The sequence below is a fragment of the Centropristis striata genome, chromosome 6, assembly GCF_030273125.1.
Source record: "Centropristis striata isolate RG_2023a ecotype Rhode Island chromosome 6, C.striata_1.0, whole genome shotgun sequence".
NCBI classification, from domain to species: Eukaryota; Metazoa; Chordata; class Actinopteri; order Perciformes; family Serranidae; genus Centropristis; species Centropristis striata.
In genome coordinates this window covers 37614064-37638306 of record NC_081522.1, presented here as the reverse complement: position 1 = coordinate 37638306, position 24243 = coordinate 37614064, and the positions used below count along the sequence as shown (strand labels likewise).

The window sequence follows — 24243 nt, the reverse complement described above, 5'->3', positions numbered from 1 at the left end:
AATAATATTTTATAATGTAATATAATTAAATTATAATTATTATATAATAATAATCTGCTATTATTTTGAACACTACTGTATGTTACATCACTTATCAAGACAAAATATCGAAAACAAATGTCAGTCTGTCGTATTGTTCTAAATAGTAGAGAACTGATAAAAATAAATGATTTGGATGAGTTTGTAACCTGTCATTTGTCGTGTGTGTGTGTGTGTGTGTGTGTGTGTGTGTGTGTGTGTGTGTGTGTGTGTGTGTGTGTGTGTGTGTCGGCAGAGAGGAGCTGACGTATGAGATGTTGATCTTGGAGCCGCGGACGTCTGACGATGAGACGCCTGAATCTGAAGCGTCCATCGGCACAGCGGACAGCTCCGAGAACATCGCCATGGAGACGGAGGGAGCCACGTCAGACCCCTCAGGTGTGTGTGTGTGTGTGTGTGTGTGTGTGTCCATTCAAGGATCATCTGAAAGTTCAAACTCTGACGACAATGCCTGTTTTTACAGTTTCTCTCTTGGATAAACAACATATTTTTAGCATTTGTTTCCTATCCTGCAGCCACCAGGGGGCGCTCCAGATGTTTTGGTGTATTGTCTTTATATTCTCTTTATATATTATAGAGTCTGTGGTGCAGCTATGAGTCATTTAATCTCAACACAAAGTCCAAAACGCTGACTCACAGGAACTTTGTTTTAAAGGGACAGCGTCCTCTCTGCTCCTGTTGCTCCAGAGGGTTAAGACCCGCCTCCTCTGACAGGAAGTGCCATGTGTGTTTGTGTGTGATAATGACAGTGTGTCACAGGAAGATGAGTTTGTGGTTTGGTACAGACTATGAGACACTCCACCCTTTTATTAGCAAAGTTTCATTTCTGAGGCAGAGAGATGCAGACGTGAGAATAGAAACTGATAAAAATCTAAACTGAATCCTTCACATCACTTTTTATGAAGTAAACTTTGGTAACAGATGATCAGTAAGAAGTAATGCCTGTTTTTAAAATCAAATCATAAATCATAATACGATTTGCATACATATTAAGATTTCTTTCTATGATAAACTGCGGGGTTTTTTTTTTTTTTGCAATCCTTTGAAGAAAACATGCTGTTGGGGTTCAGAGGGTTAAAGCTGTTTATCATATTGTGTTTAATCTTTCCAACCTTAAACCATTAAGGCCTAAAATGCCTGGAAAAATGCCTGGAAAACCTCTGGGCGATTTTAAAATAACACCCTAAAACCTGTTTATTATTTATTCATTTATTATTATTTTGGTACTTGTAAACAAATCTGAAAGATAATTTGTTGTTAAACAGCACTATTAATGTCACAATTTTAATATATGTTGTGGAGTTGCAAAGGAAAAAGCCAAATTTGTGTTCCTGTAAGCAGAAAAGGTGTCTAGTTTTTTTAATTTTAAAATAAGAAATATTATAAACATAAATACCATAAACACCCATTGTAACATAGATGTCACATCACAGATCTTTGACATTTAGGGGTAGTATTTTTTTTTTTTTTTATATCAGAAATGTGTTCTATGTGGTCCACTTAGTTTGCGGTATACCCCCTATAATTTTCCTTTAAGGATAACTTCTTATGGGTTAAAGTAGTATAATATTTTAACTGCTCTCTCTCTGCAGAGCGCGGCACTTTTCGCTCCAGGAAGTTGGAGGCGAAGGGCAGACGAGCTCTGCGCCGTCAGCCCGACTCGCAGGACTCGGCCGACTCCACGTCCACCGTGTCCTCCTACCACCCGTCCTCCTCTCTCTCCTCCAACGCCTCCGGCTCGCCCTCGCCTCACTACCGCTTCCGCTCCTCCTCCTCGGGGCCCCTGCTCACCTCCTGCGGCCTGGGGGCCCCGCTGGCGGAGGCGGAGGGGAGCCACGGCGCCGGCAAGACGCGCCACCGCCTCCGGCTCAGCCGCAGCTCGCCGCGGGAGCCCTCGGGAGGCCACCGCAGGGACTCGGACTTCGGCTCGGGGCCGCAGCAGCTGGTTCTGTACGGCAACAACGAGTTCATGGTGTGAAGGACCCGACGGAGAAGGAGCCGCCTGAGAAGAAGCGGAGGAGGGAGAGGCCGGGTCACGGGGCCAAGGATCCTCAGCGCCCGCCCCCCTCCTCCCCTGGTCCAGTCAGAGCGAACGAAGAAAGACTGGAAATATGACGAGGTCGGAGACAGCGAAGACTCTGACCTCAGCGCCGTTTGTCCCCCGCTGGAGCCCCGGGGTCGGTCCGAGGAGAGAGAGAGAAGAAGAAGAAGAAGAAGAAGAAGAAGAAGGGAAGGACGGTTGGTGAGACACCGAGGAAACAAACCTGCAAAGCCAAATCTTTTAAGCCCCGTCTTTATTTTCAGCATGTGGGCAGAAAGAAATGTAGCCATACGAGGGAACTGTAACCAAGCGACGCCACGTTTACACGGGACACAGCAGCCACGAACGAGGCTGATCTCCATCACACCTTTATCCTACGTCAGTTTGAAGAGACTGTACAGAAATATGTTACATTATTATTATTAATTATTATTATTATTATTATGTTGCTACGGTGGCCCTGAAAGGTCACAGCGCTGCAACAAAATAAAACACATGCAAATACACAAAACACAAGCAAATTGAGAAAACACCTTCATCAATTTGACAACACAAGCACAGTGTTTAGAAAACGCTGCAAAGACCAAAACACAACAGAAGTGTTTCCAGAGGACACTTAAAAGTGATGCACACGTCTGGACACGCATGTGACATTATCACGTTATTTCAAGATAATGATAATTTCACATTATAACTTTCATAGTATGCTAACGTTAGCGGCCGATCGATATCGCGCTAACGTTAGCGGCCGATTGATAGCGTGCTAACGCTAGCAGCCGATCGATAGCGTGCTAACGTTAGCTAGCGATCGATAGCGTGCTAGCTGGGGAGCAATACCAAGACCAACTCCTATTTGTAACAGGCTAACGCTAGAGGGCTAACAGTAGCGGGCTAACGCTATATATCACGTTATAACATGAAAATATCATCATGAAATCTTGTGATAATTTCAGGTTATAGCATTATAACCTGAAATTATCATTGTCATGAAATAATGTGATAATATCACATGCGTGTCCAGACGTGTGCATCACTTTTAAGTGTCCTCTGGAAACACTTCTGTTGTGTTGTGGTCTTTGCAGCACATTTTCTAAATGCTGTTCTTATGTAGTCAAATTGATGAAGATGTTTTCTCAATGTGCTTGTGTTTTGTGTATTTGCATGTGTTTTCTTACGTTGCAGCGCTGTGAGCTCTCAGGGCCACCGTATGTTACAGAGGAAAAAAAGTGTACATAGAAAGAAACTCCAGTGCTGCTCGGGGTCGTTTATCGTTGATTATTTCTTGTTTTTTTGTGTCTGGAATTCAGGTTTTGTTTCTGTGCTCGGTTTGATTTGTGTCTGTTTTGCAGTGATTAGAGCCAGCTGTGTGTCCTCGGGTTCTGATCTAAATAAGGAATAATAATAATAATAGAAGAGAAGAGTCACGTTTACTTTTTTACCTGAGGTGTCAAACATCAATCAGCCATACGTGTGTCTGTTTCCCTGCCAGCTTTCAGTTCTTCTCTCTGTGTTTATGCAGAAACATCAGTGTTACGACGTCACGACTTGAATTTTTTTTTAATATATATGAATATTATTGCTGTATTATAGGTGTTATTGAGATCAAAGATGTCATGTTTTTGTTGTCAATACTGTTCATGGTTTATTTTTGTTCAGATGAAAGCCATTTTTTCTTTCCTGTCCGTGTGTGTGTGTGTGTGTGTGTGTGTGTGTGTTTGAATGAGTGAATTATTCCTGCCAGCTACTCTACACACATATACACTTGTGTTTACCCCCATAAAATACACTGTTCTTCTTGTAAAAGGTGAAAAAAGTCTCTGCAACCATCGAGTGACACTAAAACAAACGTATGAAATGTTTTTTTGCACCTGTGGGGAAACTCTTGCACTCATCCACTCTCACACGGCTGAAAATAACCGTTATTTTATGACTCCCGTCATGCAAAATACGACCCCATGTGTCATTTGTACAGCAGCTTGTTATCACACATAAGTACAGTCATGGAAAAAATTATTAGACCAGCCTTTTTCTTTAATTTCTTGTTCATTTTAGTGCCTGGTACAACTAAAAGTACATTTATTTGGACAAATATAATGATAACAACAAAAATAGCTCAAAATAGTTTCATTTAAGAGCTGATATCTAGACATTTAACATGGTTTTTATTGATAATGATTTTGGTTTTTATCAAGAAAACCATGTTAAATGTCTAGATATCAGCTCTTAAATTAAACTCTTATGAGCTTTTTTGTTCTTATCATTATATTTGTCCAAACAAATGTCCCTTTAGTTGTACCAGGCATTAAAATGAACAAGAAACTGAAGAAAACAAGGGTGGTCGAATAAGTTTTTCCACGACTGTATGTCTGTAGCAAGTGGCGCCCTCTGGTGGTGCATGGATGAATGACGCGAAGGCAGAAGTGACAGAAACAAAATATAAAAAACAAAAAGGTTCACTCAGGAGGAAAAGCAGAAGGAAACAACTTATCTTCTGTGCTTCACATTTTTCCGTCACCAACTCCCAGCAGTTATGTGCATTTATTTAACTTTTTTTTAGGGATGTCCCGATCATGTTCTCTTGCCCCCCAACCCAGATCCGAGTCCTTTAATATTAAGTTTCTGTCGATACAGAGTCCCAAATAAAATATTTATTTTATTTAATTGATAATAAATCAGATAAAGTTATTAAAATCAATCTAATGTATTGTGTGTGACAACTGAATTGCTTTGCATTAAGTATTATTAATTATTAATGCATGCATTCAAGCTGTTCCTTAATGGGTTTTTTCTATATTTTTACTTTATTTTTCACAAAATAAAGTAGAAGTAATGTCGCCTTCTGGAGGGAATCTCTCCTCGTCTCTCCTGCGTTTGTTGCTTCAGTCCAGTTAGCTGGACTCTGTATGCCTTTTTGATAGATTAGAAATTGAACAACTGCACATAAATTGGGTAAATAGCATGAGGAAACAGTCCAAGTTTTGCTGTAGACAGCTGCACTCGTTGTGTTTGCAGATAAAAGTGACAGCTGACAGAGTCGGACTTTAATCGGCCTTTATGCAAACTCTGTGTGATCTGATCGGGACATCCCTCTTCTTTTTTTAACTCTTTTACAATGTCCAACCCTTTACTTTTTTTGCCAAAACCTTGAGGGAAGCAGTTTGTTGAGTTTCAAATCTACAGTCATGGAAAAAATGATTAGTCAACCCTTGTTTTCTTCAATTTCTTGTTCATTTTAATGCCTGGTACAACTAAAGGTACATTCTTTGGACAAATATAATGATAACAACAAAAATAGGTCATAAGAGTTTAATTTAAGAGCTGATATCTAGACATTTAACATGGTTTAATTGATAATGATTTCTGGTTATTATCAAGAAAACCATGGAAAACGTCTAGATATCAGCTCTTAAATTAAATTCTAATGAGCTGTTTTTGTTAGATTTGTCCAAACAAATGTACCTTTAGTTGTGCCAGGCATTAAAATGAACAAGAAATTTAAGAAAAAGGCTGGTCTAATCATTTTTACATGACTGTATAAAGGCTGTGTGATCTGAGGGGACATCTTTCCTTTTTTCTTTTTTTTTTCCCTTTTTTCAATGTCCAACCCTTTACTTTTTTTGGCCAAAACTTTAGGGAAGCAGTTTTGTTGCTTAATAGTTACAAAACTACAACAGAAACACTGAGGACATGTTGCTTCCTGCAGCTCGTATGTGATGGTAGAAAACAAACGACACATGGGGTCGTATGACTCGGAGGACCTGTTTTTATTATTTACATTATGTTTTCGATTTATTTTTTGGTCCATAAAATGTCAGAAAGATGGAGAAAAATCTATAAATGTCTTGTTTTGTCAGTGCGAAACCCAAAGATATTAGATAAAAGGCAGGAAATGACCTATTTGAGAGACTTTTTTTAATGTGAAAAATAGCTCAAACGATAAATAGTTGTTAGTTTTCTCGACTACCTGTTGCAGCTCGACTCTCAAACCGTCCACGACTTCCTCTGAGCCATCCAGAACACTCTCCTCCTCCTCCTCTTCTTCTTCTTCTCCTGTTTTTTTCCATGACCGTAGCTCTTCCATCCTCTCCTCTCCGGCTGTGGCTGTGAAAAGTAGCATTTAACCTGCCTGTGAAGCAGACAGAAACCAGTAGCAACGATCTCAGAGCGTCCACGTGTTTCAGTCAGTCGTGTTCAGATGTCTCTCCGTACTTCAGCTGCAGTTTCTCTCCTCGCTGAGCTCCGATCGCACCGACACAATCAGTGTTAAAACACTTTTTTCCTTGAAGCTGGAAGTCTCACTCAATGAGATCTGAACTCTGTCTGAATGCAGGTGTGAAGACTTGCAGGTGTTGTCTTTTCACAACATGAGCTGTTTAGAAAAAAAGAAGAAAAAAAAGACTGTTTCAGAGCTGAAAGGACAGAAAGTGACTCCTGCTCAGACGCTGTGTGTGTGTCCATACGGCAAAAAGACGTTAAAAAATACAAAAAAAAAAGTGAATGTACCTGTCACTGGAAGGCATGCTCTGCTTTCTCTGGTTGTTTTTGTTCCTCTTTTATACACAGTGTATGTACTATTTATGATCATGCTTTTGGGGTGCACATTGGTTGAAAAGAATCTGTTATAAAAGGTGTTATAAAGGATATATTATCCTGTGTACGGTTCATTATCTACTATTAATCATGTCTGTGCTCCGAGGAGAAAAAAAAGAGAAAAGAGAAGCGATGTGTCTGTCTGCATCTCTGGACTCACGTTATGTAAACGGTGCAATTTGTGTTATTTTTCTTTTTTTTAATGATACAAACATGTTTATGGTTGTAAGAAGAAAAAAAAGACTTTATGGGGGAAATTCATCTGCTTATTAAAAAAGCAAAACTGCAGCCAAACACCAAAGAGTTGAGTTATATTTTGCCCGACAGAAATCACTTTTACTTAAAAAAAAAAAAACATTTTAAATTTAATATAAAATTCAGTTTATCCGTTTTTTTTCTTTTTTGTGTCCGTCAGACTCTTGATATTTATTATTTTTTATTGAATATTATTTTCATTTATTTTCATGTGTAACAGTGAAAGTTTGGATTTATTCAACAGAGGAGCTGTGAAGACACAAAGTAAGTATTTGGGTTATTTTTTTCAAAATTGCATAATATTTATTTATTCACAGTATGAGGTCAGTGTTTTAATAATCATCAATATTCATCTTTCTCACAATATTTGCTTAAAATATTTATTTTTAAATTATTTCAATAAACTAAACAAGAGAAACTTCAAAGCTGTGAAGACACATAGTAAGTATAGATATATTATTATTATTATTATTATTATTTGTTTATTTTCAAACTTGCAGTATACAGTCAGTGTTATATTAATCAATATTCATCTTTCAAATATCTGCTAATTTTAACATTTATTATTTGATGTCAGTGTTATTATAAAATGCATTTTTTAAACTTTATTTTAAAACAAGTTTTAAAACAGGCATTGTAATAATATGGAACTTTTTAACAACAGCCTATTTATATTTTTATATGAATTCTTTTATTGAGGTTATATTTGATATAATAGTCAGGAATTTAATAACAAATAAGTATACATTTATTTACAAAATTGCATTATATTTATTTAATTATTTTTTCACATTAATTTTGCTATTCTATTTATAGTTTATTTTTTAAACTATATTTTTAAACTTATATAAAAAAACTAAAGTTTTATATAATTTGTCCAATATTTATTAATATTTTATATAATCAATAATTGTTTTTTTCTTTTTCATTCTGGTTGAAGGTTAATATTTGATCAGCCATTGTTATAATATACACCTTTTTAACAACAGCCTTTGAATATTTTTTATATGAATTAGTTTATTGAGGTTATATTTAATAATAGTTAAATAAATCTATTTTTTGATTTATTTTCAAAAGTGCTTTATATTTAATTATTTAACTATTCATTATATTTTCCAGTTTAAAAAAAATAAATATTTAAACTCAGTGAGTTATTTTATTGAGGTTATATTTAATAACCGTCGGGAATTATATGTTAAATAAATCAATATTTATTTATGTATTTTCAAAATTGCATTAGCCTATATTTAATTATTCAACTATTTATTATTTCCGGTAATTTCGCTATTCTATTTATAGTTGGGTTTTTTTTAAACTATATTTTTAAACTTATATAAAAAAACTAAAGTTTTATATAATTTGTCCAATATTTATTAATATTTTATATAATCAATATATACATTTTTTTTTCATTCTGGTTGAAGGTTAATATTTGATCAGCCATTGTTATAATATACACCTTTTTAACAATAGCCTTTGAATATGTTTTATATGAATTAGTTTATTGAGGTTATATTTAATAATAGTTAAATAAATCTATTTATTGATTTATTTTCAAAAGTGCTTTATATTTAATTATTTAACTATTCATTATATTTTCCAGTTAAAAAAAAAATATATTTAAACTCAGTAAGTTATTTTATTGAGGTTATATTTAATAACCGTAGGGAATTATATGTTAAATAAATCAGTATTTATTTATGTATTTTCAAAATTGCATTAGCCTATATTTAATTATTCAACTATTTATTATTTCCGGTAATTTTGCTATTCTATTTATAGTTTATTTTTTAAACTATATTTTTAAACTTATATAAAAAAACTAAAGTTTTATATAATTTGTCCAATATTTATTAATATTTTATATAATCAATATATACATTTTTTTCATTCTGGTTGAAGGTTAATATTTGATCAGCCATTGTTATAATATACACCTTTTTAACAATAGCCTTTGAATATTTTTTATATGAATTAGTTTATTGAGGTTATATTTAATAATAGTTAAATAAATCTATTTATTGATTTATTTTCAAAAGTGCTTTATATTTAATTATTTAACTATTCATTATATTTTCCAGTTAAAAAAAAATAAATATTTAAACTCAGTGAGTTATTTTATTGAGGTTATATTTAATAACCGTAGGGAATTATATGTTAAATAAATCAGTATTTATTTATGTATTTTCAAAATTGCATTAGCCTATATTTAATTATTCAACTATTTATTATTTCCGGTAATTTTGCTATTCTATTTATAGTTTATTTTTTAAACTATATTTTTAAACTTATATAAAAAAACTAAAGTTTTATATAATTTGTCCAATATTTATTAATATTTTATATAATCAATATTTTCTTTTTCATTCTGGTTGAATGTTAATATTGATCAGCCATTGTTATAATACACACCTTTTTAACAACAGCCTTTGAATATTTTTTATATGAATTAGTTTATTGAGGTTATATTTAATAATAGTTAAATAAATCTATTTTTTGATTTATTTTCAAAAGTGCTTTATATTTAATTATTTAACTATTCATTATATTTTCCAGTTTAAAAAAAATAAATATTTAAACTCAGTGAGTTATTTTATTGAGGTTATATTTAATAACCGTCGGGAATTATATGTTAAATAAATCATTATTTATTTATGTATTTTCAAAATTGCATTAGCCTATATTTAATTATTCAACTATTTATTATTTCCGGTAATTTCGCTATTCTATTTATAATTTATTTTTTAGACTATATTTTTAAACTTATATAAAAAAACTAAAGTTTTATATAATTTGTCCAATATTTATTAATATTTTATATAATCAATATATACATTTTTTTTCATTCTGGTTGAAGGTTAATATTTGATCAGCCATTGTTATAATATACACCTTTTTAACAACAGCCTTTGAATATTTTTTATATGAATTAGTTTATTGAGGTTATATTTAATAATAGTTAAATAAATCTATTTATTGATTTATTTTCAAAAGTGCTTTATATTTAATTATTTAACTATTCATTGTATTTTCCAGTTAAAAAAAAATATATTTAAACTCAGTGAGTTATTTTATTGAGGTTATATTTAATAACCGTCGGGAATTATATGTTAAATAAATCAGTATTTATTTATGTATTTTCAAAATTGCATTAGCCTATATTTAATTATTCAACTATTTATTATTTCCGGTAGTTTCGCTATTCTATTTATAGTTTATTTTTTAAACTATATTTTTAAACTTATATAAAAAAAATAAAGTTTTATATAATTTGTCCAAAATTTATGAATATTTTATATAATCAATATATACATTTTTTTCATTCTGGTTGAAGGTTAATATTTGATCAGCCATTGTTATAATACACACCTTTTTAACAACAGCCTTTGAATATTTTTTATATGAATTAGTTTATTGAGGTTATATTTAATAATAGTTAAATAAATCTATTTTTTGATTTATTTTCAAAAGTGCTTTATATTTAATTATTTAACTATTCATTATATTTTCCAGTTTAAAAAAAATAAATATTTAAACTCAGTGAGTTATTTTATTGAGGTTATATTTAATAACCGTCGGGAATTATATGTTAAATAAATCATTATTTATTTATGTATTTTCAAAATTGCATTAGCCTATATTTAATTATTCAACTATTTATTATTTCCGGTAATTTCGCTATTCTATTTATAATTTATTTTTTAGACTATATTTTTAAACTTATATAAAAAAACTAAAGTTTTATATAATTTGTCCAATATTTATTAATATTTTATATAATCAATATATACATTTTTTTTCATTCTGGTTGAAGGTTAATATTTGATCAGCCATTGTTATAATATACACCTTTTTAACAATAGCCTTTGAATATGTTTTATATGAATTAGTTTATTGAGGTTATATTTAATAATAGTTAAATAAATCTATTTATTGATTTATTTTCAAAAGTGCTTTATATTTAATTATTTAACTATTCATTATATTTTCCAGTTAAAAAAATATATATATTTAAACTCAGTGAGTTATTTTATTGAGGTTATATTTAATAACCGTCGGGAATTATATGTTAAATAAATCAATATTTATTTATGTATTTTCAAAATTGCATTAGCCTATATTTAATTATTCAACTATTTATTATTTCCGGTAATTTCGCTATTCTATTTCTAGCTTGTTTTTGTACTATGTTACTATGTTTTTAAACTAAAATAAGTTTTGTATGAGTTGTCCGCAGAATTGAAACCGAAACTAACCGAGCAGCTGAACCGGGGGAGTTTCTACACACAAACATCTTTTGTTTTGTCACCGAGAGCTGCTCGACATGAGAACAAACAGAGCAGAATGTTACCGAGCAGGTACGAGAAGAAAACCCACAGCGAGTTTCTTTTGCAGGTAAATGAAAGTAGAGCTAGTTGTGACCTCCTCTCCGACTCTCTGACCACCACAGACCAGCTGACACACACCACGACCTGCCCACGGTGAGTCTCTGCTCCGCTCTTTATCTGACCTATTATCATATTTTACTGCAGTAAAAGTATCAGTGGCGGTTCTAGACCAGTTTTACTGTGGGGGCCAGTGTTTAATCAGAGGGGCACATTAAAAAAACGGCAAAGATGGTATTTAGGCATTCAAAACCTTTATTTTAGCTTATTTAAAAATAAAATTTAAGTATGTTTGGAAGATAAAAATACACTGATTGAAACAATGAGACTTACCAACAATAACAATTATTTTTGTACAACAATGAAATTTCTCAGTTTTGTGCACAATTCATTTTTATTTTATTTTGAAAGTGCAGTACAGTGAGAATTATTTTTTTGACTTTTTTTTCTTAATACACAAGCTTTTATTGCACAATTAAACTAGTGTACAGTGTACACATGCTGGGTTCCTTTTGTGTACAATGAGGTATTGTTTGAACCAAAAATAGGTAAGAATTGTTCCGTCATTCATCGTTTTAAATTGATCATTTCATTATTAATTTGACACAGGGGCCACAGCAGGGGCCAAGGGCTTCTTCACAGGGGCAGTGGCCCCTGTAGGCCCCTGTGTAGAACCGCCACTGAACAGTATCAGCACCAATCTGTAGAGATGCTCAAAGAAAAGTTAAAATATGTGAATTCATGCTGAATGTAAGTTTAACCTACAGTACAGGCCAAAAGTTTGGACACACCCATCTCATTCAATGCGTTTTTCTTTATTTTCATGACTATTTACATTGTAGATTCTCACTGAAGGCATCAAAACTATGAATGAACACATATGGAATTATGTACTTAACAAAAAAGTGTGAAATAACTGAAAACATGTCTTGTATTTTAGATTCCTCAAAGTAACCACCCTTTGCTTACTAGAATATAAGACATGTTTTCAGTTATTTCACACTTTTTTGTTAGCTAAGTACATAATTCCACATGTGTTCATTAATAGTTTTGATGAATCTACAATGTAAATAGTCATGAAAATAAAGGAAACACATTGAATGAGAAGGTGTGTCCAAACTTTTGGCCTGTACTGTATTTTAACTCCTGAGTGTTGGGGGTAGTGGGCTCAGGGGGTCAGGGTATCATGTCGAGAGGTTTCGAAATAACGGAAAATTAAGCGGTCATGAAATCTTAAAAGTGCAGTGTAAAAATGCACAAAATTACTTCCTGCAATTAATGTTGGTCTGCTGTTCTTGCACTAAAAAAAAGAAATCACAGTAAGTTGTTATTTTGTATTTGCTTGAAACCTTTTCTATTCCTATTTATACTGTTCTACATGCATTTGAGCATGAAATATGTTAAGTTACTGCACTGTAAACATATTTAAAATTGTAGTTTCATCATATCTGGTGAAGTGCACGGTCCTATATGTGGCCCTGTGGTAGTGTCTATGAAAAATTGTGGCCCCCTGCAGCATTTAAGTTGCCCATCTTTGCCATAGACTGTATAAAATAGACTAACATGCAGTTTAAGGCAAAAAAACACAGTTTTTCTCATGTAGTAGCCTACAAATTTGCTATTTCAGCCTACTGTATGTGAATATTTGTGCAACCTAGGGTCCCTAAACAAGCTTTGAATGACATAAACTGGGTATCAGTGGAAAGCTGAGACTCTTGTGGATTCATTGAGTCCAGTTTCTTCATGTGGGATGATGTTAGTCATCAGTAGTAGCCAGTTCATTGCAGTGAGGGCATTTCTTGGACCTCAGTGTTTAAAATGAGCTGCTGTGACCTCTAGGATAATCACAGCCTCATGAAACTTTACAACCACCAACTAGAGACCTGGAGCATTCAGAGGACGTGCAGAGAAGAGATGAGAAGTTTTGTTTTGAAACAAAATTTTGAACTGAGCCATTCTGGTTTTGAAAAAGCTGACTCTTCAGAATGAAACAGATCATTTTACACACTTTTCACAGCCTCATGAAACTTTACAACCACAAACTAGAGACATAGAGCATTCAGAGGATGTGCAGCTTTCCTAGGTTTATTGACAATAATCAAATCAAAAAATCTAAATGACTTTATTTAACCTGAGGGTAAGTCCATTGAATCTGTTATCTCTGTTAGAATGAGACAGCCTGATGTCTGTAGGAGAGAACGTGTGGTAACCGGATTGATTGTTAGAAATTTTGTAATAAGGTGATTGAGACAGGGCCAAGCCAGTAGACAAAGGGGAACTCCAAAGAGGAAGGATCGAGCCGAGACATGGTGCGGAACGTGTTGGGCCTTGAACACTAAATTAATCACTGTATATACTGCTGGTAAATATATATTATTATTTATTAGTTGATTTATATGTTGCATTCATGATCAAAATCTGCAAAGTAATTAGTTACTAAAATTATTTTAAAAATCTATGAATAAATACATTTTAATTGTTATGATTTTCGAGCAAAAATGCTTTTCCAATGTTCATTTTTGTCATTTGGACATTTGGTGACTCAACAAAAGCTTGTTTTAATAAAAATCAGATGTGACTGTTGGATAAATTCATGTTTTAATGTCTCTTTATTTTCTTGCAGATGTCTGTAATCAAACCGCTCGTTTTCTTCGACCTGGAGACCACTGGATTAGGTAACATCACTTTATGTTTGTTTGTCTGTTCACTGATACTAATAAGTCACAATATGAGTCATGAGTCATGATACGAGTTTCTATTCTCACGTCTGCGTCTCTCTGCCTCAGGAATGAAAGTTTGCTAATAAAAGGGTGGAGTGTCCCTTAAAAACACAGTTCTGTGAGTCAGTGTTTTGGACTTTGTGTCAACATTAAATGACTCACAGCTTCACCACAGACTGAATATAAAGACAATACACCAAAACAATCAGGTGCGCACCCTGGTGGCTGCAGGATAGGGAAAAAGGCCAAAAATGTACCGTTTATCCAAGAAAGAAAACGTGCTTGAACAGATCATCAGTTATGAAAAGTGACCAAAACTTTTGTTAAAATGTTGATATTTGTGTCAGAATCTCTTTATTCTCCAGGTGTCATTTAAAATAAAGCGTTTGCACGAACCAGATCCTGTTAAAAACATTAAATTCTCCTCAGAGACACTGAAGACATGATTGATTCTGCTGAGACCAACGGTCACGTGACAAATATTCACTGAGAATCTGTTTACACAGAGCAGAGAGGAGAGGACAGGAGAGGCCGTTTACACAGAGCGGAGAGGAGAGGACAGGAGAGGCTGTTTACACAGAGCTGAGAGGAGAGGACAGGAGAGGCTGTTTACACAGAGCTGAGAGGAGAGGACAGGAGAGGCTGTTTACACAGAGCTGAGAGGAGAGGACAGGAGAGGCTGTTTACACAGAGCTGAGAGGATAGGCCGTTTACACAGAGCTGAGAGGAGAGGACAGGAGAGGCTGTTTACACAGAGCAGAGAGGAGAGGCCGTTTACACAGAGCAGAGAGGAGAGGACAGGACAGGAGAGGCTGGAAACATGACAATACTTCAATATGTACAATATGTGGAGAAAACTGTTTTTTACAACATTTGTGTGTGGGCACTTGGAAAATTGTTGTTTAGGCTGTGTAGATTACACTGGCGTAGCCAGAAAAAAAGACATTGGGTGTGCACCAGCAATACTGGGTGTGCCAAATTCATTACACCTCCACAAACATTCAAAAGAATGTGTCTCTGGCATACAACATTATTAACACAACAACAACAACATATCCACACATTCTCTTCAGTAATAGTCAACAGTTAGTTCACAGCAGGTCTAAACATTCACTTGTGACATGCTCTCAAATAAATCGATAATGCTAACAATACACCAGAAGACTTTGAAAAGATTTGGAAAAGACTCCTGCAAGCCTATCAGCTCACACCTGCTCACATCTAAAGACAAGTGTTGAGAGTTTTTAGTCCCAGCCTAGTCTCACACTGAGATTCTACAAAGACTGTCAATCTTTCAGGGTCACTATTTTCAAGACTACAACTAGATTCTTTTAGCATTTTTTACCTACCATGCATTTTTTTCCTCATCATGCTCTAAGTAAAAATTGACTAAATGGAGGAGAAGCAGCTTTTGGCTCCAGCTGCTCTAGTGTGTGACTCAGTGGTTTGTGTTGAAAAAAACAAAAACAATAAAAAGATGAATAGACGCCACAAAATGCCCCTCACAAAGCTGAAAAAGGGTTTCTGTTTTTCTGACATGAAAAGTTGACTATTTTACAGTAAACAAAATACATATAAGGAAGAATAAAGGAAAGGAAAATTTATAAATGAATTCATGATATACATTTATGCCCTATTTAATTATGTGTTTAATTGAATATTTATATATATCAGCTCTTTCAACTCTCATTTAGTTAATCATACATTAATTATCGATTATTTATTACTTATTTATGTATAGGCCTACATTTATTTATACATTTTTACTGGGTCTCCTTACTGTTCTCTTTACTAAGAAACAGCGCCCCCAAAATCCCGCTTGTGGCCGTAAATATATGACATCACTATATTTGTATTGAGGACTGAGCTTAATAACATTATTGTGATGTTCCTTTTTCCTGTGGAAGTGGTTTTACTGGCCGGTCTGGAACCGGGGACCTTTTCCCCGCTCATATATTGGTTGTTGATTGTGTTACATCACTGAGACTTGCGCCAAACCCAAGACTAGGAACAGACTGATATGAAACAGAGCAGATTACTACCTTACACTTAACCATGGAGATGACGGGAGCGCCGTGACTCCAGTAAAACTCCTAGATTTACTAAAGACTTTCAGTTTTTAGTCTGGGAACGGGGAAATCGTTTGGTGTAAGCCCAGCATAACAAAAGAATAGGAAAAGCACACCGCAAAAACACAACACACACACAGACATTGCGTGCCCAATGAGATGAACATAGTGAAATATAACATTCATGCACTTACTCATGCACGGAACCATAACGTCACTCTAAAACCGGTTGTTCAGTTCGGCCAGCTGTCTGTCAAGGATCATAATCCACAAGGAGCGCAAATCAGAATCACTCCTGATGAGTTCACACCTGCCCAGGTATCGCAACGCATCATCTGACGGCAATTTTTTTGGGTGTGCCAGCTGCCTCTGTGGGTGGCACCGGCACACCCGTGGCTACGCCAATGCTAGATTACATTTTCATTTATGATTTCTGTCATTCTTACTGTCTAAAGACATGTTTGAGTTCTTCCCACTTCTAGCCATGATTGTGTTGATTCCATAGAGCTGCAGGACTTATATAGATTTATATAGATTTTATATATTTGTCCCAGTTTCAGAGGGTTAAATCTTCTTCTTCTTTCAGACACTGCGGTGTGTGACATCATCCAGCTGTCGGCGGTGTCTGGGTCAAAGGACTTTAACAAGTACATCCTCCCCCGCCGGCAGATCGATAAGCGAGCCTCAGGTGTAACAGGCTTGACCTTCATTGACAACCAACTGCTGCTCAACGGGAGTCCCATGGACACCGTCCCGCTCGATGAGGCCGTCACCACCTTCCTGGACTTCCTGCGCTCCTTCCACACCCCGGTGCTGCTGGTTGCCCACAACGCCCACAGGTTCGATGCCCCGTTGATCTCCAGAGTGATTCGGGAGCTCTCGCTGCTGGAGGAGTTCCGCCAGGTGGTGACCGGGTTTGTGGACACCTTCGTGCTGAGCAAGAACCTCTTCCCTAACCTGGGCAGGTACTCCCAGGAGCATCTGGTCAAGCACTTCCTGGCAACGAGCTACGACGCCCATAACGCCGTGAAGGACACCTCCATGCTGCAGGAGCTCTTCAACTCCTGGAGTCCAGATGAAAGCAACATCTCAACAGCAACCTTAACACCCGATCAATTTTAAAAACCTTAAAGTTTTTATTTTTCTTCTAATTATGTTCCCTGTAGTTGGACATTTTAAACAATCAGTCGTCAAAATGTCATATTGACTTGTTAAAATGTTAATTCAAGATTTTTGTGTAAACAATATATTATATATAAAATGTAATTCTGACTAGTTACTCATTCATTCATTCATTATCCTTAACCACTTATCCACACTTGGTCTTGGCGGGCAAACTGAATTGTATAAATATTTTAATCAGACTTACAAGTAGTCAAAAATGACCGTTTGCAAACTCCTCCCCTGAATGCGCCTCGTCCAATCATACTTTGGCAACCGTTACTAAGAGAAGAAGGTCCGTCAAGCTTTGAGCTCTGAGCAACAAGGTGAACCGGTCTGACAGCAGGTACCCTCACAGTTTAGAGGGAGGAGTCGTTTTTTCCCCTTTTCCAAAAACTCAAAAAACAAGAGGAGCGTTGCTGGCTGTGGATTAAACCGTGTGGGAGAGCCCACTCCCAACTTAATATCTCAAAGATCAACACACACATATGTCTGCTCCAAGTTTAGCTGCTAGCTAGAAAACATGAGCTAACTAATGATTGTCTAGCTGTCAGATGAGATAACCCAAACCGGATAGTTATGGTTCCTGTCCACTAGTATTCTTACCACTACTAGTGCAGAACTAGTCCAACAAAGCAAATTTTAATGACACCGTCTGTAAAATTAGCATGCTTAGCTAGCTAGCAATGTTGCTAGGAGTTTAACATAATACAGGGCTTTCCAGTGCTAATAGCTAGCGTCACTGAACCCCACATTGGCCGGCTATTGGCTAACATTCTATCAAAATTTCACATTAACTACTAATATAAATAATCATGTTATGTTTCCAGTTAATTTAGTGGTGTGAAACTGAAGTCTAAATTCTTATCTTTCAAACAATACACTGTGTACGTTAGCCTCGGGTTTACTAGAGTCGGCTAATGGAGCTGCTGATCGTTTCTGGTTAAGCCAAATAAATATCAACATTATCCACTATCGTTAACAACCAACTCGGTCCGGCTCTGCATTTGTTCAGTCCTTCACAATAAGTCACAGTCCAGTAAAATACAGATATAGCATGTAGCACATGCTACATCAGTCTGTGCTGAGGATTATTTACCATCTGGGCAACAATGACATATGTTTCTTACTATAGTTACATACCAATGATAGAGAAACTATCAACCTCTGTAGCACCAGTGCTATAAGCAAAAACATTTAATGTACAGTATATATATATATATATATATATATATATATATATATATATATATATATACACTACTGTATATATCAATGTTAAACATAACGTTCCAACAGGACATTATGAACCTGTTTTTATTAAATGATAAAGGGCTCGTCACACAGATATTTTCAATGTTCGGAAGAAAATTAAATGACTGGTTGATAAAGTTTCTTGTAAATGGAAATAAATTATGATTGTTACACACCAAAACTCCCACACATCATCATTCATTGAGGTCGAAGGTGAATATTTGATAAGTCATTGTTATAATATTTCATTGATGTTATATTTGACAAAACAGTGAGAAATTAAATAATAAGTATACATTTATTTTCAAAACTGCATTATATTTATTAATTTAATTTAGTATTTTTCTTCCGGTAATTTCTCTATTCTATTCATAGTTTATTTTTTAAACTATATTTCTAAACTTGTATAAGTTGTATATATAGGTACTCCAACATTTATTTATATTTTTTATAATACATTTTTTTTCCTTTTCATTGAGGTTGAAGTTTAATAATTGATAATTCATTGATATTACATACACATTTTTAACAAACACCTTTGAATTTTTTTATATGAATTATTTTCTTGAGGTTATATTTAATAACAGTCGGTAATTATATGTCAAATAAATATTTATTTATTTTCAAAATTGCATTGTATTTAATTATTTATTTCAATTTTTTTTCAATTATTTTAATTTCGCTATTCTATTTATTGTTTTGTGTTTGTTTGTTTGTTTTTACTATATTTTTAAACTTAAAATACAATTTATAAGAGTTTTATAATAGTTGTCCGCAGCTTTTCCGTCCTCCGCCGAATGAAACCGAAACTAACCGAGCAGCTGAACCGGGGGAGTTTCTACACACAAACAAACCTTTTGTTTTGTCACCGAGAGCTCGTCGACATGAGAACAAACAGGGCAGAATATTACAGAAGGTACGAGAAGAAAACCCACAGCGAGTTTCTTTTGCAGGTAAATGAAAGTAGAGCTAGTTGTGACCATGTTGTGACCAGGTGAGCGTCACCTGTTGGCTCCTCCTCTCTGACCACCACAGACCAGCTGACACACACCACGACCTGCCCACGGTGAGTCTCTGCTCCGCTCTTTATCTGACCTATTATCATATTTTACTGCAGTAAAAGTATCAGCACCAATCTGTAGAGATATTCAAAGAAAAGTTAAAATATGTGAATTCATGCTGAGTGTAATTGTAGCCTATTTTAACTCCTGAGTGTTGGGAGTAGCGGGCTCAGAGGGTCAGGATATCATGTCGGGAGGTTTCGAAATAACGGAAAGCTCGGCAATTTTGGCAAGTTTCAAAGCGGTCATGTGACCTATGACGTCATGCTATCTTAATATAAAAATGTCTTTCAATCATAAGTCTAACCATAGACTGTATAAAATAGTGTAATATGCAGTTTAAGGCAAAACACAGTTTTTCTCATGTAGTACAAATTTGCTATTTCAGCCTACTGTATGTGAATATTTGTGCATATTGAGGTCCCTAAACAAGCTTTGAATTAAATAAACTGAGTATGACTGGAAAGCTGAGACTCTTGTGGATTCAATGAGTCCAGTTTTCTTCATGTGGGATGATGTTAGTCATTAGTAATAGCCAGTTCACTGCAGTGAGGGCATTTCTTGAGTCTGGACCTCAGTGTATTAAATCATGAAACTTTTCAACCACAAACTAGAGACCTGGAGCATTCAGAGGATGTGCAGGTTTCCTAGGTTTATTGACAATAATCAAATCGAGATTACTTTATTTCTCCCCGAGGGTAAATTCAGTTAGTCTGGTAGAATCTCTGTTAGAATGAGACAGCCTGATGTCTGTAGGAGAGAAGGATCTTGTGTATCTCAGAGAGAGAGGAGCCGTCCACTGCTGTTTTTTTTGGTCCATAAAGGTTTTGTGTAGCAGATGATCTGGGTATTTCAGGATGGCCTGGAACATGTTGACAGGTCATCTCTCCACCACCTCCTCCAGTGTGTCCAACCTGGCTCCAACCACAGAACCAGCTCTTTAGACCAGTCCAATTTGTGTCTACTTCGATAATTTTGTGTCTTTTTTGTCATTTCTACATCTATTTTTGGTTATTTTGTGTCTTTTTTGTCATTTTTACATCTATTTTTGGTCATTTTGTGTCTATTTCGATAATTTTGTGTCCTTTTTGGGCCATTTTTGCATCTATTTTTGGTCGTTTTGTGTCTTTTTTGTCATTTTTACATCTATTTTTGGTTATTTTGTGTCCTTTTTTGGCCATCTTTACATCTATTTTTGGTCATTTTGTGTCTTTTTTGGTCATTTTTACATCTATTCTTATTCTTCTTCAAACATTCTTGATAATATCCAGTGTTATGTGAGTGTCCAACCTGGCTCCAACCACAGAACCAGCTCTTTAGACCAGTCTGTCCAACCGCCTTCATCTCTGTGTGTGATGCTGCCTCCCCAGCAGACTGCAGCATAAACACACTACTACCACACACTGATAAAACATCTGCAGCATCTTACTACACATGTCCAGAGATCTGAGCTTCCTTAAGAACCTTAAGAAAAGAGGCGGCTCTGCCCCTTTTTGTAGAGAGTGTCTGTGTTTAGGGACCAGTCCGACTTATTATCCAGGTATACACCTAGATACTTGTAACTTGGTACAACTTCCATGTCCACCCCACAGGTATTTTTTAAATCTATAAATAAATACATTTTAATTTTTATGATTTTCAAGCAAGAATGCCTTTCAAATGTTCATTTTTTTGTCACCTGGACGTTTTGGTGGTCCAACAAAAACTTTGAATAAATGTCAGATGTGACTGTCAGATGAATTCATGTTTTAATGTCTCTTTATTTTCTTGCAGATGTCTGTAATCAAAACGCTTGTTTTCTTCGACCTGGAGACCACTGGATTAGGTAACATCACTTTATGTTTGTTTGTAATAAAAGGGTGGAGTGTCACTTTAAAACACAGTTCTGTGAGTCAGTGTTTTGGACTTTGTGTCGACATTAAATGACTCACAGCTTCACCACAGACAATACACCAAAACAATCGGGTGCGCCCCCTGGTGGCTGCAGGATAGGAAAAAAAGGCCAAAAATTTGCCGTTTATAGATAGATAGATAGATAGATAGATATACTTTATTTATCCCAAGCTGGGAAATTACAGCGTAGCAGCAGCATTACACACAGAGACAATGACAACACAATTAAATAAAAAGAACAACCTAGGCATACTTCAAGCAATAAAATATAAAAATACAATAAAAAATGTTAGATTTCCAGTCCAGTCTGTTGCCGATCACCACTCCGAGGTATTTGTAGTCCTCCACCACCTCCCCCCTGATCAGAAGTGGCTGTGGAAGCATCTTCTTCCTCCTGAAGTCAATCACCATCTCTCTGGTCTTGTTGACGTTCAGCTTCAGGTGATTCTGTTCGGACCACTCTACAAATCTGTCCACCAGTGTCCTGTACTCACCCTCCTCTCCCTCTCTTATACACCCGACAACAGCTGAGTCGTCAGAAAACTTCTGCAGGTGACATGACTCAGAGTTGTACTGAAAGTCAGTGGTGTATAAGGTGAAGAGGAAGGGAGAAAGCACAGTTCCCTGCGGAGCTCCTGTATCACTGACCACCACATCAGACAGGACACTGCCCAGACGGACAAACTGTGGCCTGCCTGTCAGGTAGTCAGTAATCCAGGAGATCCTAGAGTCGTCGACACCCATCCCCCGCAGCTTCTCACCCAATAGCAGAGGTTGAATGGTGTTGAAAGCACTGGAGAAATCAAAGAATGTGATCCTCACAGTGCCTCCTCCACCATCCAGATGCATATGGGCTCGTTGCAGCAGGTAGATGACAGCATCGTCGACTCCTAAATGGGGCTGGTAGGCAAATTGCAAGGGATCCAGAAAAAAAAAGTAAAAACGGTCCTTAAACAGATCATCAGTTATAAAAAGTGACCAAAACTTGTGTTGAAATGTTGATATTTGTGTCAGAATCTCTTTATTCTCCATGTGTCATTTAGAAAAAAGCGTTTGCACGAACCAGATCCTGTTAAAAACATTAAATTCTCCTCAGAGACACTGAAGACATGATTGATTCTGCTGAGACCAACGGTCACGTGACAAATATTCACTGAGAATCTGTTTACACAGAGCTGAGAGGAGAGGACAGGAGAGGCTGTTTACACAGAGCAGAGAGGAGAGGACAGGAGAGGCTGTTTACACAGAGCAGAGAGGAGAGGACAGGAGAGGCTGTTTACACAGAGCAGAGGGGAGAGGACAGGAGAGGCTGTTTACACAGAGCAGAGGGGAGAGGACAGGAGAGGCTGTTTACACAGAGCTGAGAGGAGAGGACAGGAGAGGCTGTTTACACAGAGCTGAGAGGAGAGGACAGGAGAGGCTGGAAACATGACAATACTTCAATATGTGGAGAAAACTGTTTTTTACAACATTTGTGTGTGGGCACTTGGAAAAGTGTTGTTTAGGCTGTGTAGATTACATTTTTATTTATGATTTCTGTCATTCTTACTGTGTTATTCTGCACAAAGACATGTTTGAGTTCTTCCCACTTCCAGCCATGATTGTGTTGATTCCATAGAGCTGCAGGACTTATATAGATTTATATAGATTTTATATATTTGTCCCAGTTTCAGAGGGTTAAATCATCTTCTTCTTTCAGACACTGCGGTGTGTGACATCATCCAGCTGTCGGCGGTGTCTGGGTCGAGGGTCTTTAACGCCTACATTGTCCCCCGCCGGCGGATCGATAGGGAAGCCTCAGAGGTAACAGGCTTCACCGCCAGTAACAACCGCCTGCTGCTCAACGGGAGTCCCTTGGCCACCGTCCCGCTCGATGACGCCGTCACCTCCTTCCTGGACTTCCTGCGCTCCTTCCACACCCCGGTGCTGCTGGTTGCCCACAATGCCCGCGGGTTCGACGCCCCGGTGATCTCCAGAGTGATTCGGGAGCTCTCGCTGCTGCAGGAGTTCCGCCAGGTGGTGACCGGGTTTGTGGACACCATCCCGCTGAGCAAGAACCTCTTCCCTAACCTGGGCAGGTACTCCCAGAAGTATCTGGTCGACCACTTCCTGGCAAGGAGCTACGACGCCCATAACGCCGTGGAGGACGCCTCCATGCTGCAGGAGCTCTTCAACTCCTGGAGTCCAGAAGAAAGCAACATCTCAAGAGCGACCTTAACATCCAATCTATTTTAAAAACCTTAAGTTTTTATTTTTCTTCTAATTATGTTCCCTGTAGTTGGACATTTTAAACAATCAGTCGTCAAAATGTCATATTGACTTGTTAAAATGTTAATTCAAGATTTTTGTGTAAACAATATATTATATATAAAATTGAATTCTGACTAGTTACTCATTCATTCATTAATTCATTCATTCATTTTCCTTAACCACTTATCCACACTCGGTCGTGGCGGGCAAACTGAATTGTATAAATATTTTAATCAGACCTACAAGTAGTCAAAAATGACCGTTTGCAAAACTCCTCCCCCCGTCATACTTTGGCAACCGTTACTAAGAGAAGAAGGTCCGTCAAGCTTTGAGCTCTGAGCAACAAGGTGAACCGGTCTGACAGCAGGTACCCTCACAGTTTTGAGGGAGGAGTCGATTTTTCCCCTTTTCCAAAACGCAAAAAACAAGAGGAGCGCTGCTGGCTTTGGATTAAACCGTGTGGGAGAGCCCACTCCCAACTTAATATCTCAAAGATCAACACACACATATGTCTGCTCCAAGTTT

The 24243-nt window shown here is 36.1% G+C and overlaps 3 protein-coding genes across 4 annotated transcripts in view; all 3 read left to right on the top strand.

The window, feature by feature from the left end:
• Positions 1 to 2550, top strand: part of LOC131973898 (unconventional myosin-IXa-like) — a 177850-nt gene extending 175300 nt beyond the window's left edge. The window contains exons 43-44 of the mRNA XM_059336024.1: positions 275 to 419; positions 1634 to 2550. Of these exons, the coding sequence (XP_059192007.1) occupies positions 275 to 419; positions 1634 to 2017 (529 nt within the window). The 3' untranslated portion in view covers positions 2018 to 2550. The remainder of the gene's footprint in view (positions 1 to 274; positions 420 to 1633) is intronic.
• An 8588-nt stretch (positions 2551 to 11138) lies between these two features.
• LOC131973704 (DNA polymerase III PolC-type-like) lies at positions 11139 to 17378 on the top strand. Of its 2 annotated transcripts, none has more exons than XM_059335767.1 (3): positions 11139 to 11406; positions 13934 to 13985; positions 16686 to 17378. In XM_059335767.1, the coding sequence occupies exons 2-3, from the start codon at positions 13934 to 13936 to the stop codon at positions 17219 to 17221; spliced, it is 588 nt and encodes a 195-aa protein (XP_059191750.1). In that variant the 5' UTR covers positions 11139 to 11406; the 3' UTR covers positions 17222 to 17378. The 2 variants fall into 2 exon arrangements, with proteins under 2 accessions (XP_059191750.1, XP_059191751.1); XM_059335768.1 differs by lacking the exon at positions 11139 to 11406 and adding an exon at positions 13616 to 13672.
• Positions 17379 to 19350: 1972 nt separating this feature from the next.
• On the top strand, positions 19351 to 23859 carry LOC131973682 (DNA polymerase III subunit epsilon-like). The gene is made up of 3 exons (XM_059335737.1): positions 19351 to 19580; positions 21349 to 21400; positions 23168 to 23859. The coding sequence occupies exons 2-3, from the start codon at positions 21349 to 21351 to the stop codon at positions 23701 to 23703; spliced, it is 588 nt and encodes a 195-aa protein (XP_059191720.1). The 5' UTR covers positions 19351 to 19580; the 3' UTR covers positions 23704 to 23859.
• The last annotated feature ends 384 nt before the right edge of the window (positions 23860 to 24243 follow it).

What these genes read in the sequence shown, in the direction of transcription:
- LOC131973682 (XM_059335737.1), top strand. Translation starts at nt 21,349, where the DNA reads ATGTCTGTAATCAAAACGCTTGTTTTCTTCGACCTGGAGACCACTGGA. An exon ending in CCTGGAGACCACTGGATTAG is followed by an intron (nt 21,401 to 23,167) that starts GTAACATCACTT and finishes TTCTTCTTTCAG; the next exon opens with ACACTGCGGTGTGTGACATC.
- LOC131973704 (XM_059335767.1), top strand. Translation starts at nt 13,934, where the DNA reads ATGTCTGTAATCAAACCGCTCGTTTTCTTCGACCTGGAGACCACTGGA. An exon ending in CCTGGAGACCACTGGATTAG is followed by an intron (nt 13,986 to 16,685) that starts GTAACATCACTT and finishes TTCTTCTTTCAG; the next exon opens with ACACTGCGGTGTGTGACATC.